General features: G+C 37.7%; 1 protein-coding gene across 7 annotated transcripts in view; it reads right to left on the reverse strand.

Moving 5' to 3' along the window:
* Window positions 1-289: 289 nt before the first annotated feature.
* Window positions 290-15,045, reverse strand: part of TLN2 (talin 2) — a 113,234-nt gene continuing 98,478 nt past the window's right edge. For all 7 annotated transcript variants that reach the window (XM_056499618.1, XM_056499619.1, XM_056499620.1 and 4 more), the window contains 6 exons: window positions 13,737-13,861; window positions 7,535-7,660; window positions 6,411-6,473; window positions 6,131-6,313; window positions 4,342-4,467; window positions 290-3,401 (listed from right to left, as the gene is read on the reverse strand). In XM_056499618.1, coding sequence (XP_056355593.1) covers window positions 3,273-3,401; window positions 4,342-4,467; window positions 6,131-6,313; window positions 6,411-6,473; window positions 7,535-7,660; window positions 13,737-13,861 — 752 coding nt within the window. In that variant the 3' untranslated portion in view covers window positions 290-3,272. The remainder of the gene's footprint in view (window positions 3,402-4,341; window positions 4,468-6,130; window positions 6,314-6,410; window positions 6,474-7,534; window positions 7,661-13,736; window positions 13,862-15,045) is intronic.

Here is a 15,045-nt window from a genome sequence, read left to right on the forward strand (position 1 = left end):
ATCAATTTGATAAGGACTGATGAAAAACAAAAATGCACTCATGATTTGAACACACTTGTTGAGGAGGTTTCTCAATTTACATACTCCTCCCTTCATTAGGAATTAAGTAATGAACATGCAAAAAATCAAAAGGAAATATGAAAAAAATTCAATGGAATTCAATTTTTGTTTCAAAACTTTTCTAACTTTTGAGGCATCTGATGTATAAAAGTTTAGACATTCATTTTTTGAATATTCATCTTTTTGAATAGTTGGTGAAATGACATTAGACTATTTGTACACAAAGAACTTGGAGGCATTTTGTTTTTAATTTGCATACAATTCTCAAGAGTGAATTCCACATGAAGAAGGGTGAGATGTAACAGAGCTCATTCATCATTTCACAAGTTAACAGAACAAAGTAAACATCTGTCTTCTTACTAATTAGCATCTACCCCTTACTCCAACTTGTCACTTCCTACTGCAAGTTCCCATGCTGAAGAAATTGATGGACTAGTTCCAAACTCCACAGATGTTCACGTGTGAACTTCAGTAATACTGCAAATTATAACAGCAAGAAAAAAAATCTGAGAGACTTTGGATGACCTTCTATTCTCTTAATGGGTCACAAATGAAGACCCAAAATTCTGAGTAAAAAAATACAGTTGTCCAGCTCAGCTATGCACCTGACTGTGGCTCCTCTATGGAGCACACAGCTAAGGAAAAAATACTTTCTGTCATGTAAGAGGGGCACTAAATCAGAAACAGAAAAGTCTCAAAATAGCTGTGCTAAAATGGTTTTCCCAAGCACTTTTCTCTGGAGCACAATTTGAACATGCTCTTACCTTCTACATACTGATAAAGTTTTCTAGCTATATAATTTCCATACATAGTTGCATTTCACAAGGTTTTTTGGCTTATACCAAACTGGCAAATACCATCCTGACCAAAGTACATGACATTGGTATTATGCCTACAAAAAAACAGTGGCATGGTGTTAAAGAGAGCATCAGCTTTCTTCATGCTTTAATGAGATCAAATAACAGCTAAAGGTAGGTTGAAAGGGAAGCAGTGTAAAAATCTGTCTTGCAGATCTTTCTGAAAAAGAGATTGGGAAGTGAGGCTATCCAGACAGGACAAGGCATAAGCTGCAAACGAGTTGAACCTTCCAACAGCAGCAGAAAACCCCCATCACTAGAACAGTCTTTATTTAGGTCTTACAGCAGTAAATACCAGTTTAGCCTTCTGCCCAAAGACTTACAGCAAGCCTTTTTCTTGGTGTAGAATTCCAGACTGGGACACTGTTCACAGTGAGTTGAACAAAAACCCAAATTGATTGTGTTGAAGTGGCAAATCAAAGAACTCAGAACTGCACATCTCTGATAGTACAGGGTTTGTATTTACACACAAGCCTACACATCACAGCACATCTGTCAATGCCAGTGATTCCTTTCGGGATATACCAGTTTTTTCTCTCTCATGATAGTGGATTCTCCACCAACTCTACTAGTAGAGTCTGAAATATGTCAGTATCAGAGAAGAGACAATAAAAACCTTTTTACACTTCAATATTTATTAAACCTCTAGCAATTTTTTTACTATATATTTAGTACTAGTGTGATAAAATTCCTAATAATTCTGTCTCATGCAGATAACTTAAATGAGGAGTTAGCACTATCTAAACTGATGAACCTAGCACTAGGGGGTTACTGGGGAGTCTACAAGACAAGTATTTTCTGCAGCAACAACAACCAGGTGAGTATGCACAGAACACAAGAGGCTCAGCTGAACATCATGGGCAGGATCTAAGGACAGCACAGCCTTCAGGACTGGAGGGACAACATCCTTTGACCTGAACAGACTTGCCATTATTGTTTAGGAGGTCTTGAGTGGAGTTGGAGACATGTTGCAAACTACTGTTAGGAGAGATGGTGTTTCTGTAGTTAGTTAAATAGTTTAGCTTTTGCTGCTTAAAGTTGCTGTGATTTGTGTCCTCTTTGCCATAGCAAAATATGTTACTCTACTCACATTGCTATTGTTTTCATCACAACAGAAATACTGAGAGCATACTGCACCTTCCTGCAGATGAAGACAAAAGATTGCTGACAGACTGCTGCTATCCCTTCTCTGCAATCCCTTGGTGAATACTTTTTCATCAATAGCAACTATGAAAACAAACTCTAGAGTCCAAATTTTTTAAAAATATATTACAGGAAAAACTGTAAATCTACTTGTAAATCACTTATTATTTTCTCCTACAATTCCCACAGGTTTCAAAACATAATAATTATAAATGCAATTATTAAAATAATAAAAAGAGTTGATAGTCTTTTGTTGTACTGGGCATTTCCCTTTTTTAACTGAGATACATTCTAACAGAAATACCACAGTACAAGCCAGATAATTTCAATTAAAAAACATAATGCAAACTATTCAGTCCAATGTTAGAGCATGCATATGTGTGTGTAATACTGCAAAAGTAGTCACACATTAGAGGTATATAATTGAAACTGCATCTTCTTTCATGAACCTGCTACTGAGGCAGTGACAAGGTTTCCATTTCTTTGTTTTTTGAGCTCTTTAAAGAATGGCTATTGCCACTTTTTGTAAACCTAAATATTGTACAAGAAGAAGCTTGTTGGTATCAGGTAAAGAATACTAGTAGTGCAAACAGCTGCAGAGACAATTCCTCCAGTTTTGGGGTGAACCAGCTATATAACACTGAAAGAAGAGAGGCTCCTTCAAACCCACACTTTGTGTTTCTCCACTCAGCCACGTGTGCTTCTCCATCTTGGTCTTCTTTTTACAGGGGTACTTGGGGGAGAATCACCAGCTCATGTGATATTTATTGTATGAAAGATTTCTTGACTCTTTTCCTACTTAATATCATCCATGTTTTAGAACTAGTCAAGGAACAATAAATACCTCAAGCATCAGGGAAGTGACAATAATACTGACTTAGTATCTTTAGTAAATAGTGAAACATTCTCTTCTGAGATATAGATGGAGGGAGGAACAGGAAGGATGAACATAACACTGTACCATTATTTGATCATCATGCACCTCAGCTGAGCAGAGGGGAAGGAACAAGTGTTTATTGCCCTCTGCTCACCCAAAGCTATGACAGGCAGTTTATTTAGCTAAGTGCTTGGCAGACCAGGATGCTGTCAGAGCAGTTCTCAATGTGCTCTCCCCCTTTAGCTTATTTCTTTAAAAGAAAAACAGAGAAAACAACAACAAAATAAAAGAAAACAAAATAATAAAAAGGAAGAAAAATCTCAGCAGGTTAACAGTTAACCCTCATCTTCTCTCAGCTCTGTGGGTAGAAACTTGTATTGCTGCTGGCGGATCTGAGCCAGTTTTTTTCTTGCCTCTTCCAGCTCTCTCTCCTTCTTCAGCATTTCTTCCTGGGCTGCAATAATCTAGAAAACAGAAGCAGCAAAGAATACTGTCTGTAAAATAATATTTCTTTCTCTATGACACCACAGACACAGTTGGCCCTTGTGAGCATTCTCCAGAGAAGCACCAAATTTCAATGACTCCATCAAGAATTGCTCAAATTTTTCCAGATTCCAGGACTAGGCCATCAAAAAAAGTATTGTATTCCCATTTGTCTCTTAAAGAGGACTAAAAAAAGAGAAAAATAATTTATCACCATAGTTTTACCATGCATCCATGATGAATTCTCCCAACAATCAGCAGGGTGGGGGTTTAGAACATGTAGAACAAGCACCATGAGTGACAATAAAATTGAACATTCCTTCCTGCAGGTGTCCATAGTATTTTCTTACATCTCAGAATGCCAAAGAAAATATTACAGTAGTACAGACATACAGAAATAATCAAGTCCAGGATCTTTTAAGTAGTGAGTACAGTATATGATGTACTTAATTTATTATAAGGAATCTATAGTTGGTACCTCAGAGCCTTGAAAGCGACTTTAAAATATTGTTATTATTTCCCAATAATTATTGTGGTCACAGTAACAAAACATCATTGGTTTTTATCTCTCACTCTCTATTTCTTTGCTTAAATATATGTAAAATCATTGTTTCATTAAGATTTGGGAACATTTAAAGTACATAAGAGAATTCTGAGAAGATCCATTCATTTAATCAGAAGAAAACTAAAAGCTATTGGACAATGGTAACTGCTATTATTACAGCAAATGCTCAGTGGAGAAGTGCAGATACCACAGAGCACATCACCATGTTCTTATGTCAGGGGTTCCAGGATAATGAGGCATCAAACAATTTATCACAGATTTCTAAATAGATTTGTCCAGCCTGCAATGCAACAGGTGGACTCTGTAACACTGCTCATTTCTGGGATGGTTTTTATTTCTGGAGTGATTGTACCAACCTGAGCAATGCCACCCACAAACTTGGTTTTGACCACAACATCATCATCCTCTGCTTTTCCAAATGCTGCTTTCTGGGCTGCCCTGACAAGATTGTCTGATGCACGTTTCACAGCATTTCCTGCAGCCTTTGAGAAATAAGAAAGTTAGTAATAAGGAAAATAACTAACATGGATTTGTCTGAGCATCAAAACAAACATCTTTGACTGCACAGGAAAGGTACAGGGTTTTTTTCCCCCCAGTGAAAAGCAAATTAATCTTTAAAAATCAGTGGTACAGAGAGAACTAAATTCCTTTGTTTAAGAAGCTGAAAGTTGGAAAAGTCACAAATGAGTTTTTTCTTCTTACAGTTTGAAATAAAGCAGTAGATAAAATTACAAGTTATATTATGCTGATCAGACTTTTTTTTTTTTTTTTTTTTTTGAGAAAGAAGAACAGAAATGAAAGGTTATGTATAAAGATATTATAAAATAACCAAGTTTTTAAATTAATGGTTTTTAATCAGGGCAAGTTAGCAACTTACACAGCCATAGTTACCTGACATTTAAACTTTTATTTCCTAAATAGGCCAAATTTTTTTTTTAATTTCCTAAACAGGCCAAAACAGCCTGCTCACACATGCTAGAGACACACTGGCACTAGGAATGGATCCACAGCTTCCAACCTTCCATCCTTCCTAGGAAGGAGCAGCTCTGAACCTGTCCCCTGCCCTTCCCCACTCCCATCCAATATTTCCAGCTGAATTTCACTTTCAAGTCTTTCTCATTGAAATAAGGATAAATTATTTGAGATTTGCTGTGCTCAGTCTGGAGCTCATTTAGAAAGAATGAAAACATTTCCAATTGTTTCATTAAGTTTTGGAAGATTCTGCAACAGTGCATTCCAAATGAACATTAATGGGAAAGGCAGTTCAAATTGGGGTATGAAGGAAAAAACCAAGACACTCAAAGTCCTGAATCCAACCTATTGATTAAAATTATGTGAAAACATTTCTGCTGGGGGAAAAACCAGGTGAAAAGTCTCAGTTTTGGCAAGTCTACCAGTAAAAATATTTAGTATACATCAACTCACATTTTCTGCTATAAAGGACATGATTTCCAAGTGCAAACTGCTCTTCCTGTCATTATTCATTCTGGGGCTAAAATGAAGATTGGTAAAATGGCAAAGTTCCCCTTCAGTCCATGCTTGGGCTTGTCTCCTTTTTACATTCCCTTCCAATTTCTCACATTCAATGTCTATTTAATAATATTTTCCCACAATGATTGAGAATCCCAAATTTCCTGTGAGAGCTGAGAAAAGTCTCTTTTTCCTTCAGACCTATCTTGGCACCTATTTATTACAGAGCAAACTGCACTGTGGACAGAACCACCTTCCAGTTACTGACTCCTCCCTCACATCCCTTTGGCAATCTCAATCTACTTGGATCCACATACCACAAATAGATTTTTCACACAGCTATTTATTTTTTCCTCCTAAATATTTAAACCATTTTTCTACTGTGAAAAAAAAATGATGACATCAGTTCCTCATGCTCAGACAGATATTTAGTCATATGTACTTCTGTTGAATTTAATTCTGCATAGCCATATGTGAATTGCTGCACTGTCCATTAGTAGCAGCTGTGCAAGTACAAGAAAAATGGGAATTTTCACTGTTCACCAAAGGTGGTATAAAAAAGCAGCTGGAATAGTTGTTACATTCCAGACTGAGCCTGTAGGGCATGAGGTCAGAGAAGGCTGTAGCCAGTTTAAAAAACCACCATGGGCTTTCAGTAATTAACAACACAAGTACCTGTAGCCTCCTCATGGCTTCAGAGTCATGATCAGCCTTCACTTTGCAAGCCACAAGCAACTGTGCTGTAGAAGCTGCAACTTGTTTGGCAGATGAGATGAGTTTCTCCTCACTAGCATGGCCTTGAACTGAGGCATTTGCTGCTTCACAGAGATTGCTGGTTGCAGCTGCCACCATCCGGGCCTAGAAGACAGTATATAAAAAAAGTCACTTTGTATTCTCACAGGATATTATTTCTTCAGAGAAGGTGCCAGTTTTCTCAAGAGAAGTAGTTACTCACAGCAGAAATAAGTCCCTGAGACCACTGTCCATCATCAGCTGCATTTGCAGGGATTGCTCCAACCTGAAAAAACAGTTCAGAGACGGGTTACAAGAAAACAGAAAATACAATTGTCTCAGAATTAGACAAGCAGTAATCCATGAAAAAAGGAAACACCTGTACCTGTGACTGTGCCCAGCACATTCAAGAGCAGAAAATCCAACTGGAAGTCAGTTGTCAGAGTAACTGAGCTTCCAGCACAAATCTGCCTGCTCAGCAAGTGTCCACCTTACTATACTGCTGCAGCTGACCCATTCTTGGAACACACAGAAGTAATGACCAGAATAACCAGCAATTAGCAATCCACTGCTGATTGAAGCCACAACTGAAGCAACAGCTGAAGCAGCAGTTCCTTAAGTCCCAAGCTTTAAAATAACTTGCTTCTCTCTCCACAATACATTTGAATTTACTTTATTCTTTCATCTCTTCTGATTCAAGCACTGTGGGAAGGTACAGATCAGAAAACTTCACAGGGAAGCACTTTATAATATAATAATGGCACTTTAGGAGAGCAGCCCACTTTTCTGCATGGGCTATTTCAGTGAAGTGTTCATGGCATCAGCAGTACCACCAACAACTTGGAGACAGTTTTCCTCCCATATTAAATGAAACTCTATAGTTGGTTGCCAGATCCACAGCCCCAGCTGCCTGGGTCTGGGTGGTTTGGGGAGAGAAGCTGAAAGATGTAAAATGTAAACATGGTCCAGAAACTTGTGTTTTAAAAGAAATGGCAACAGGCATTCACACATAATGAGAATTCCAGGGGATGAAATGAAAATCATTAAGTGCAGCATCAACATAAACAGAAGATATGTTCTCTCATGGCTATGGTGACACTTTCACACAACTAAAAAAGCCAAGAGCCAAGCACTTGATTACACTGGTGAGGTTTAAATAAACATAACTGTGGGATTTTGTAAACAGAACCAGGTCTGGGCCACATATTGTGATGAGCAGTGAACAATTTACATTTTCATCAGCCACTCCCAAGCTTCTTTCCTACTGTTTTTAACAGAGCTGTTAGGAGACTAGATCAAATTTTGATGCTTTTCCCCACTCTGCTGCTGCATGTCCTGTTTACCCACCTTTCCCTGAGCCACCAGTTCCCTCTGGGCTGCTGAAGCTGACTTCACAAGGGCACTGGTAGCAGCTGCAATGGATTTAGCTGCTTCCAGGATCTGTTCTTCAAAATCCAGAGTCTCATCTGCTTGCTATAACCAAGAAAAAACAATGTTATACATTCACTTCAAAGCAATTATACTTTCAAGGCTGAGGACATATAAAAAGACAGGAAGATTCTTGGACATATCAGTAAAGTCAGTAAAACCTTTAACATAATTTTCTGCAAAGGAGTTTTGTGAGGATTAAAGCTGGGAGTCAACATAAAGTATTAGCCTGCCCTTACACTAAAACAGAATATCACAAGATATTTAAACAAAGCCATCAACACGTCCACTAGAGCCACTCTAAACTACATTCAGAACAATGCAGATCTGAGAAGAAATTCTTGTTTTTCCTATCAAGATTATCTCTGCAGTGCCATAACAGTGGCTTCCAAGATGGCTAAACTAGGAGAAGCATTTTCTAAACACTGAAAGACTTAAGACATTGAAAAAGAACAATGATCAGTGCGTGCTGTCTCATTCACCTGCACTAAGGAATGTAAAGCAGACACTAAGCCAGAGCACAGATTTAACAGCTTCCAGTAAGAGCTGTCATTGCACAGAAAGCAGCTTTGTACAGCAGTCCAGTTTAGTGACCTTGGACATAGGAAGTTCCAAAGGTTTCTTACTATTTAAAATGCAAATTTATTGTTCTATAAAAACTTTCCTGACTTCCAAATAATTTAAACAAATATTGAAAACATTTGTCCATCTAAGCATGCTTACTAGCTTTTGAACAGTTAACAAAATAGATAGAGATGAACAGTTATTGTTATTTTAAACTGAATCAGGCCTGGGTCATGTATTCCAATAGGTTCTTATATAAAATAACCCAGCAGAATGTATTTTGTTTGTGGTCTAATTATAAGCCTACTGGAATTCAAGGCCACATGACAAGTAAGGATAGTCACTACACCATCAGGACATTCTACTTTTTGAAATACAAATTTATTCTAACTATGGTGACTGCAACATTCTTGTGTCACACAACTAACTTTAGAAACACCAGCCAGGTGGGCCCTGAGTTAAAAAATTGGGAACTTCACATGCAAGTCTAAGCACACCCATCTAAATTTAAGTCAGGTTTAGTTCTCCTGTTACCATTCATGCAGTTTGATGAAATAGTCAATTATAAAATACTAAAGGATAATGATAAGTAATTACAAAATGATGCAGCACTCAGTCCTACAGCACTTCACAGAACTGTCACATAACTAAACATCCAGGAGATGAAACAATAGCATCCACAGACACCAGAAAAACCAAATCATCTGAGAATCAAAACTGATGTGTAGATAAAGATGATTAACATTTGAAAGTTTATTTTTTTTTTCTTTTTTTTTTAGGAAAAGCCACCTAATCCACAGAAAAATATTTGCCTTGCTTTGCTATTGGGCTATTCCCATCAACTAAAGTATATGTGTTTGTAATAAAAGAAATTGCTTTAGAAAGTGAGCAAGTCATGTTCCACATAAAGTTTTGGCAGTGCTTGCAATGCCACATCATGACCATTATTATACCAAAGTACAATCACATCAGCCCTCTAGAGGCCTCAAGTCTTATTTATGAAACTCTTATTTCAATCATAACATTGCCAGAGTGATCAAACAGAATCCAGCAGAGTCTCTATCAGAATTACTGTTCTTCTTAAAACAGATGCATTATAGACTTTGAGTAAAGAGTGAAACTGAAATATCAACAGAAATATCACTGACAGTAAATTTAACAGACTGTTACTGCACTTTTACTTTTGTCCAAGACTTCTTGCTATCAAGTTCTTAAATTCTCATTTCCAACATAAAAAATGTTATGGGCATTACTCTTTATATATCAACACTGTCAGGAATTTAAACTTAGATGAGTGAGAACTTCAATATCTGCTTATTTATTACGAAGGAGGTGACAATCTTTGTTGATATTTAATAAAATGTTCATGGCCATAGTGTGATCTATTGGACAGCTATGTATGTGCTCAGATGGAATTCCATTTGTGAAAAAGCAGCCACCAAAAAGATGTTGAAGAAAAGCAGCTGTTTAAACTCAGTTCAGAGTAATGAGCAGAATAAATATTGCATACAAGTCCTGAGCAAAAATTACTGCTTTTCAAAGAGAATGCCAAGAAATCAAAGCTGGCATTATCAAGAGTGCCACTGCACAATGGCTGGGTTAACTTCCACCATGGAGCAGCAGATGAAGCTCAACAGGAGAACAGACAGCTAAACCTTAGCTAAAATCATCTGGTAACAGATTTTTTTCTCCCCTGTTTACCAAATCAGTTTCTTTCCAATTATATTGAAATCCCAGGCTTGGGAGAACAAGTCATTCCTCAAGTTTCTCACACTTCCAAGTCCTGCATTCTTTGACATCTCACAACTTTTTTTACTTTTGGAGAAAAAAATTCTCTTGACAGCTGATCCCTTCTGTGAAGAATATATTTTTGTAGCAGCCTTACACAGCACTGTAGGCTTTTCATTTTTTCTAACAAACCCTTCTTTTCTAGTCCTTCTCTCTGCTTTTCCCTTCACCTTTCTCAGGTGTTACACACATCAAAGGGCTGGATACTCAATGGGGGAGGCACAACTCATGAACAGTTACCCTCACAACCTGCCAGTTCCAGCCTTCATGAATAAAGTTAGAGCAATGATGTGATACAGGGTAGAAAATATCAACTTGTGAGATTTTAGAGCAGGTTTCTTTAGAAAACCAGATCTATGACACAAGGGATTAGCTTCTCCTTCCTCAAGCAGCCCCATAGATCAGCATCTCATTTTCCTCAAGCCCAAACTAAGCTGTCATTAACCATGTACAGCTATAAATGGATTGGAAAATGAAGTCTCTAGAACAGACAAACATTAGGCTCACTACATAGTCCTCAGAATGAAATATGCTAAAAATGTTGATTATGCCACTGAAAACAAAACAAAAAAGATATGGTTTTGTTGTTGTTAGTTGTTTGTTATTAGTATATTTTAACCATTTTTCTACAGCATCTCCATTATTAGGGGTAGCATAAATGAAGTCAGGGTTAACAGGAAAACAAATGAGCCCCCAATCATTGCAAAACAGTAACAAAAATTACAAAAGACAAACTGTTTTATTTTCAAGCACCTCTCATCTTCTATTTTACAATGAGCAAACCAATACAAGTAATTTCTGCACTGAGCCATGGAAAGCACAAAAACAATTTCAGTGAAAGTCAGTTCTTGGCACAGCTGCTGCTCACTGCCACAAAGAGCCCTGCACAATTTAGAAGTCTCTCCAAGAGCAGCTCTACTGATAAAGAAGCCATCCATGTATGTATTTTATACCAGATTAGATTAGGAACCTACAGGAAGTTTTCTAAACCTGCTTGTGGGTGACTCTACTCCATCATATTGCCTTCTACTAGGTTAAAACCCCCGGAGACAGGGCAGGACACTGTAGGAATATGTTTGATATATAGTTGGATTAAATAACAACCTAATATATCAAACATATCACACAGAGTCCTGCAGAAAAAGGCATCCAGGTTTGATTCATCTTGGTTTAAAACAAAGGACCAACTGCTGAAAGCTACCAGCAGGGAACTGTTACTACAAGACACCCATGTCTGGAGGCAGAGCCTGCACAGAACCATGAAGAGCAGAGGGAACAGGGCAGGGGCAGCAATGCTCTCTCCTGTTGTACCTTCTCTACCACACCTTTTTACTTAAAAGTGGTTTTTTTGCCCAGTATTAGCATGAAGATGTTATTAAAATAGTTTTCTCCTTCAGAAAATTACTAGTTTTGGGGGTTGTTATTTTACAGGAAGCAGCACATTTGCATAACAGAAGGAACAGAGGACTCTCCAAATGGAAAATGGAAAAAAGTAAGAGTCCACATCCAGGAAAAATAATTCTACTTAAAGGAAACATGACAGCCAAATCCTGCTTAAAAAACCATAAAGATCTCATGGCTTCTCAGATAATGTCCCACCTTGAACACTGCAAAAAGAACAGGTTTTGTGTTACAGAGAGTTGTAACAACACCTGCTCAACAGAGTCCTTGAAGATCTTCCAAGACAGGAGCTTAGAAGACATACAGATATTTACAGAGTGTCAGTGGGGCTGTGGACTAGTAACTAAGCATTTTGGGGGCACATTCACAACCAGGATTTAAAGCAAACAAAATAAGCATTGCACAATAAAGCACAGGCAGCAGTTAGCACCACTGTGTCTCATTAGAAATTGCCCTCTGGGATAAAATGATTCCCAGCAGAAGAAAATTAAGATGTCTCATGCTCTTTGTGTCAGTTTAAGGCATCAAGGTGGGTATGATAGGTGCAAAAATATGAAGAGGAAATAAGGAAAAGAAGAAATGAAAAAATTCCAAAAGTTGAAAAAATTTAAGGTAGTGGAACAAATGAGAAGAAACCCTACCTTCAACTACTGGGGGGTTTTATAGAGGTAAAAGAAAAACTGGAGCACAATGATCAAAATTTCAAGCTTAACTCAGATTACTCCCACTCCCTGCACCAATTAAAAAAACTTCACCAAAAAATAGAGATTCAGCCACTATCTAGTAATGATGAAGATGACAGATTTCCTGCAGGTAGTCATTCTAAAATTACCAGCTGAGGACTTCTCTGTGAGTTCACTTGATGATGATTCCTGTTAACCAAAGCAGGATATTTCTAGATAGTCTGTTCCATTGTAGAAAATAACTTCTGTTCCTGCATTTCATAGACTGAGCACAAGACAAAGCAACCCTTAGCTAGTTAAGTGTTCCTACTACAACACTCTATAAATTCTGTATGTTGTCAAAGATGGGCATTAGAAACCACAGTCTGTTCATCACAGGAAATCCTACTCTGGGAGGATACAAGCTACTAGTCTGCAGCAGAAAAAGAGAATTGGATCCAAATCCTTGGATGTGGATTATAATCCCAACTGTGAAAGAGATTAAACATCTGAAAAGGATGCAAAGGCTGCTGAAATTTCAAATCAAACAAACAGCTCAATATGAATTTTAGTTTAAGAAAATGACAAACCAATAAGTCACAAGCAGACTGGATACTCAAATTAACATGTTAAATGACGAGCAGGTGTGAGAACTGTATTCACTGGGAAATTACAATGACCCTGGAGGGGTTTAGATGTTGGAAGGAAACTGCTCCATGGTTACCAAGCAACACACATGCTATTGTGCAGTGATCCTACAGAAAAGGCGATGGAGGACTTTGCCACTCCTCAGACTCAGCCTGTGGAATCTCATTATAAAAGACCATTTTTCTTTTTAAACAAAATGGATGTAGTTGTTAAAAAATGCAGACAAAGAGCATTTCTTTTTCATGAGCTAATTTATTCCTATCACTAAACAGGGAGGTGGGGGGTGGAAGCTTCCAAAAACTATTACATCTGATGCTCCTAAATAACAAAATACTACCCTGCACCAATACAATCATCCAACTGAATGAATGGTCTTGAGGCTCTGCTTTTTAGAAAGACTTCCCATTAGCTTTACTTTGAATACACCTACAAAGTAGAATAAAGAAGAAAATAGATACATAGTCCTTTCCTGAAGTCAATTACACAGCCAAAATATATTTTTTCATTTTAAAGAGATGCAACATAGTAATTTCTACTAAAACCTGCCTGTTAACACAAAAAGGTAGCAATTCTCTGGGATCAACCTGTTTCATATATTCATATATTCCTTCTCTACTGCACAGAATCAAATGCTGGTTTTAGCCTTAGAAAATCCTGCAGAAAATCCTTGAATTCAACTGTGTTACTGCTGCTTTCTCCTGCTATACTACACAAATTCAGATGTGAACAAAGGGTCTCCAACAGTAAGTAAATAAGAATGACTACACACCAGTGAAAGATGTTTGGAAACACAAAGGTAAATAAGTAATGATGTCATAACTCTTACAAGCATTTCTAACATTTGGTTTCTCCTCCTTTGCTTGCTTATGGCTTGACTGAAAAGCACCTTTTTACCCTCAGGGCTAAGTGCCATCCAGAGCAGTGTTTTGGACACTGAGACTCATGAAACATTTCATTGTTTACACCATCACTGTGGCCAGTAGCAAAGTACACACCAAACTATGGGACACGTGCATCCTCTGCCTTGTTAACCTCAAACAGTGGGGATGGACACTCACCTTGGGCTTGGCTCTTGGTTTCAGCTGCTCTAACTTCTTTGCTGCAGCCTCAATTGATGCTGCAGCCCCTAATAGCTCTGTCTCTGCAATGACTGTTGGGTCTTCTGGATCCACCCACTCTGTCCCTGAAATTAATGGAGATGGAGACAATAACTGCAGTGTCACTGAGCTGCCACTCAGAGGGAATTGCAATCACACCTCAAGTGTCCAATACAGAATGGACATCACAGAAAGCTGATTTTAGTGCCATGAAATCAGCAGCATGAAATCAGTGGTTTATGTCACAGAGAAAACTGTAAAGCAGAGGGGAAAGAAGTATTTAGCAGGATTATTCTCTCATGAAAGTAACTTGTGTTAGCAAAGAAGCTTCAAAAAGGAACACTGTCCATACTGGGAACAAAACCAGCTGTTTTGTTGAGTTTCTAAACTCAACTTTGTGTTTATCAGAGGTCTTACTCAGATGGTTCCCAGCTTGACAAAGCCAGAGGGTACATGGAGAAGTCTGACATCATGTAGAGAGGACAGGCTGCAGCCAGCAGTCACCCCCAGCCCAGAGCTGGCAGTCTGTGTGTGACAGTGGCTGGGGATGCAGCTGGCACTGCCTGGAGGAAGCACACTTCTGGCAGTCTGTGTCTAACAGTGATGGAGAAAAGGCCAAAACAGTTTCTGTATCACATCTGAAGGGCAACTCTTTTTTGCTATTGACTTTTTCACATTTCTCTTTTCTCAAAAAATTTTTATAGATTGACTAAATGAATACTTGGTTTGAAGTGGTTTCAGAGCTTTGGAAGTTGTCAATACATTATTATTTTTGATTTCCTAACACCATTCTCTGAATTACAAGATTCAGAAAGCATCCATATTCAGAACTGAGGGAAACAATGAAACATCCAGAAGAAGTTCATAACATCTAAGTGTACAGTCTGAAGACCATTTCTCAGCTCAACTGCTGTACAAGATGAAGATGCTCTATACTAAACCCTAATACTGGCAGATAAAAAATAAAATAAAAAATAAAAAATAAAAATAAAAAAGAAATAAGATACGGCAGCAAGAATAAATACAGTCAACCCCAAATTTGTTAAATGTAGCAATTCCTCTACCAAAAAGAAAAAAAAGGCATTTCACAAAGGTTAAAGCATTTACATGTTAAATTTAGGAGATGATTTTATTGTGTACCTATAAATGAAAATAAGGAAAGAAAATTGTGAATAGTTAAAAAAACATTTTACTTCCTACATAAAAAAAAGCTTCTAAAGTGAATAAAGACATCCTCTATGGGCAGCAAGTGAAAAAAATAAATAAAAAG

Source organism: Oenanthe melanoleuca, chromosome 10 (assembly GCF_029582105.1).
Source record: "Oenanthe melanoleuca isolate GR-GAL-2019-014 chromosome 10, OMel1.0, whole genome shotgun sequence".
Classification (NCBI taxonomy): Eukaryota; Metazoa; Chordata; class Aves; order Passeriformes; family Muscicapidae; genus Oenanthe; species Oenanthe melanoleuca.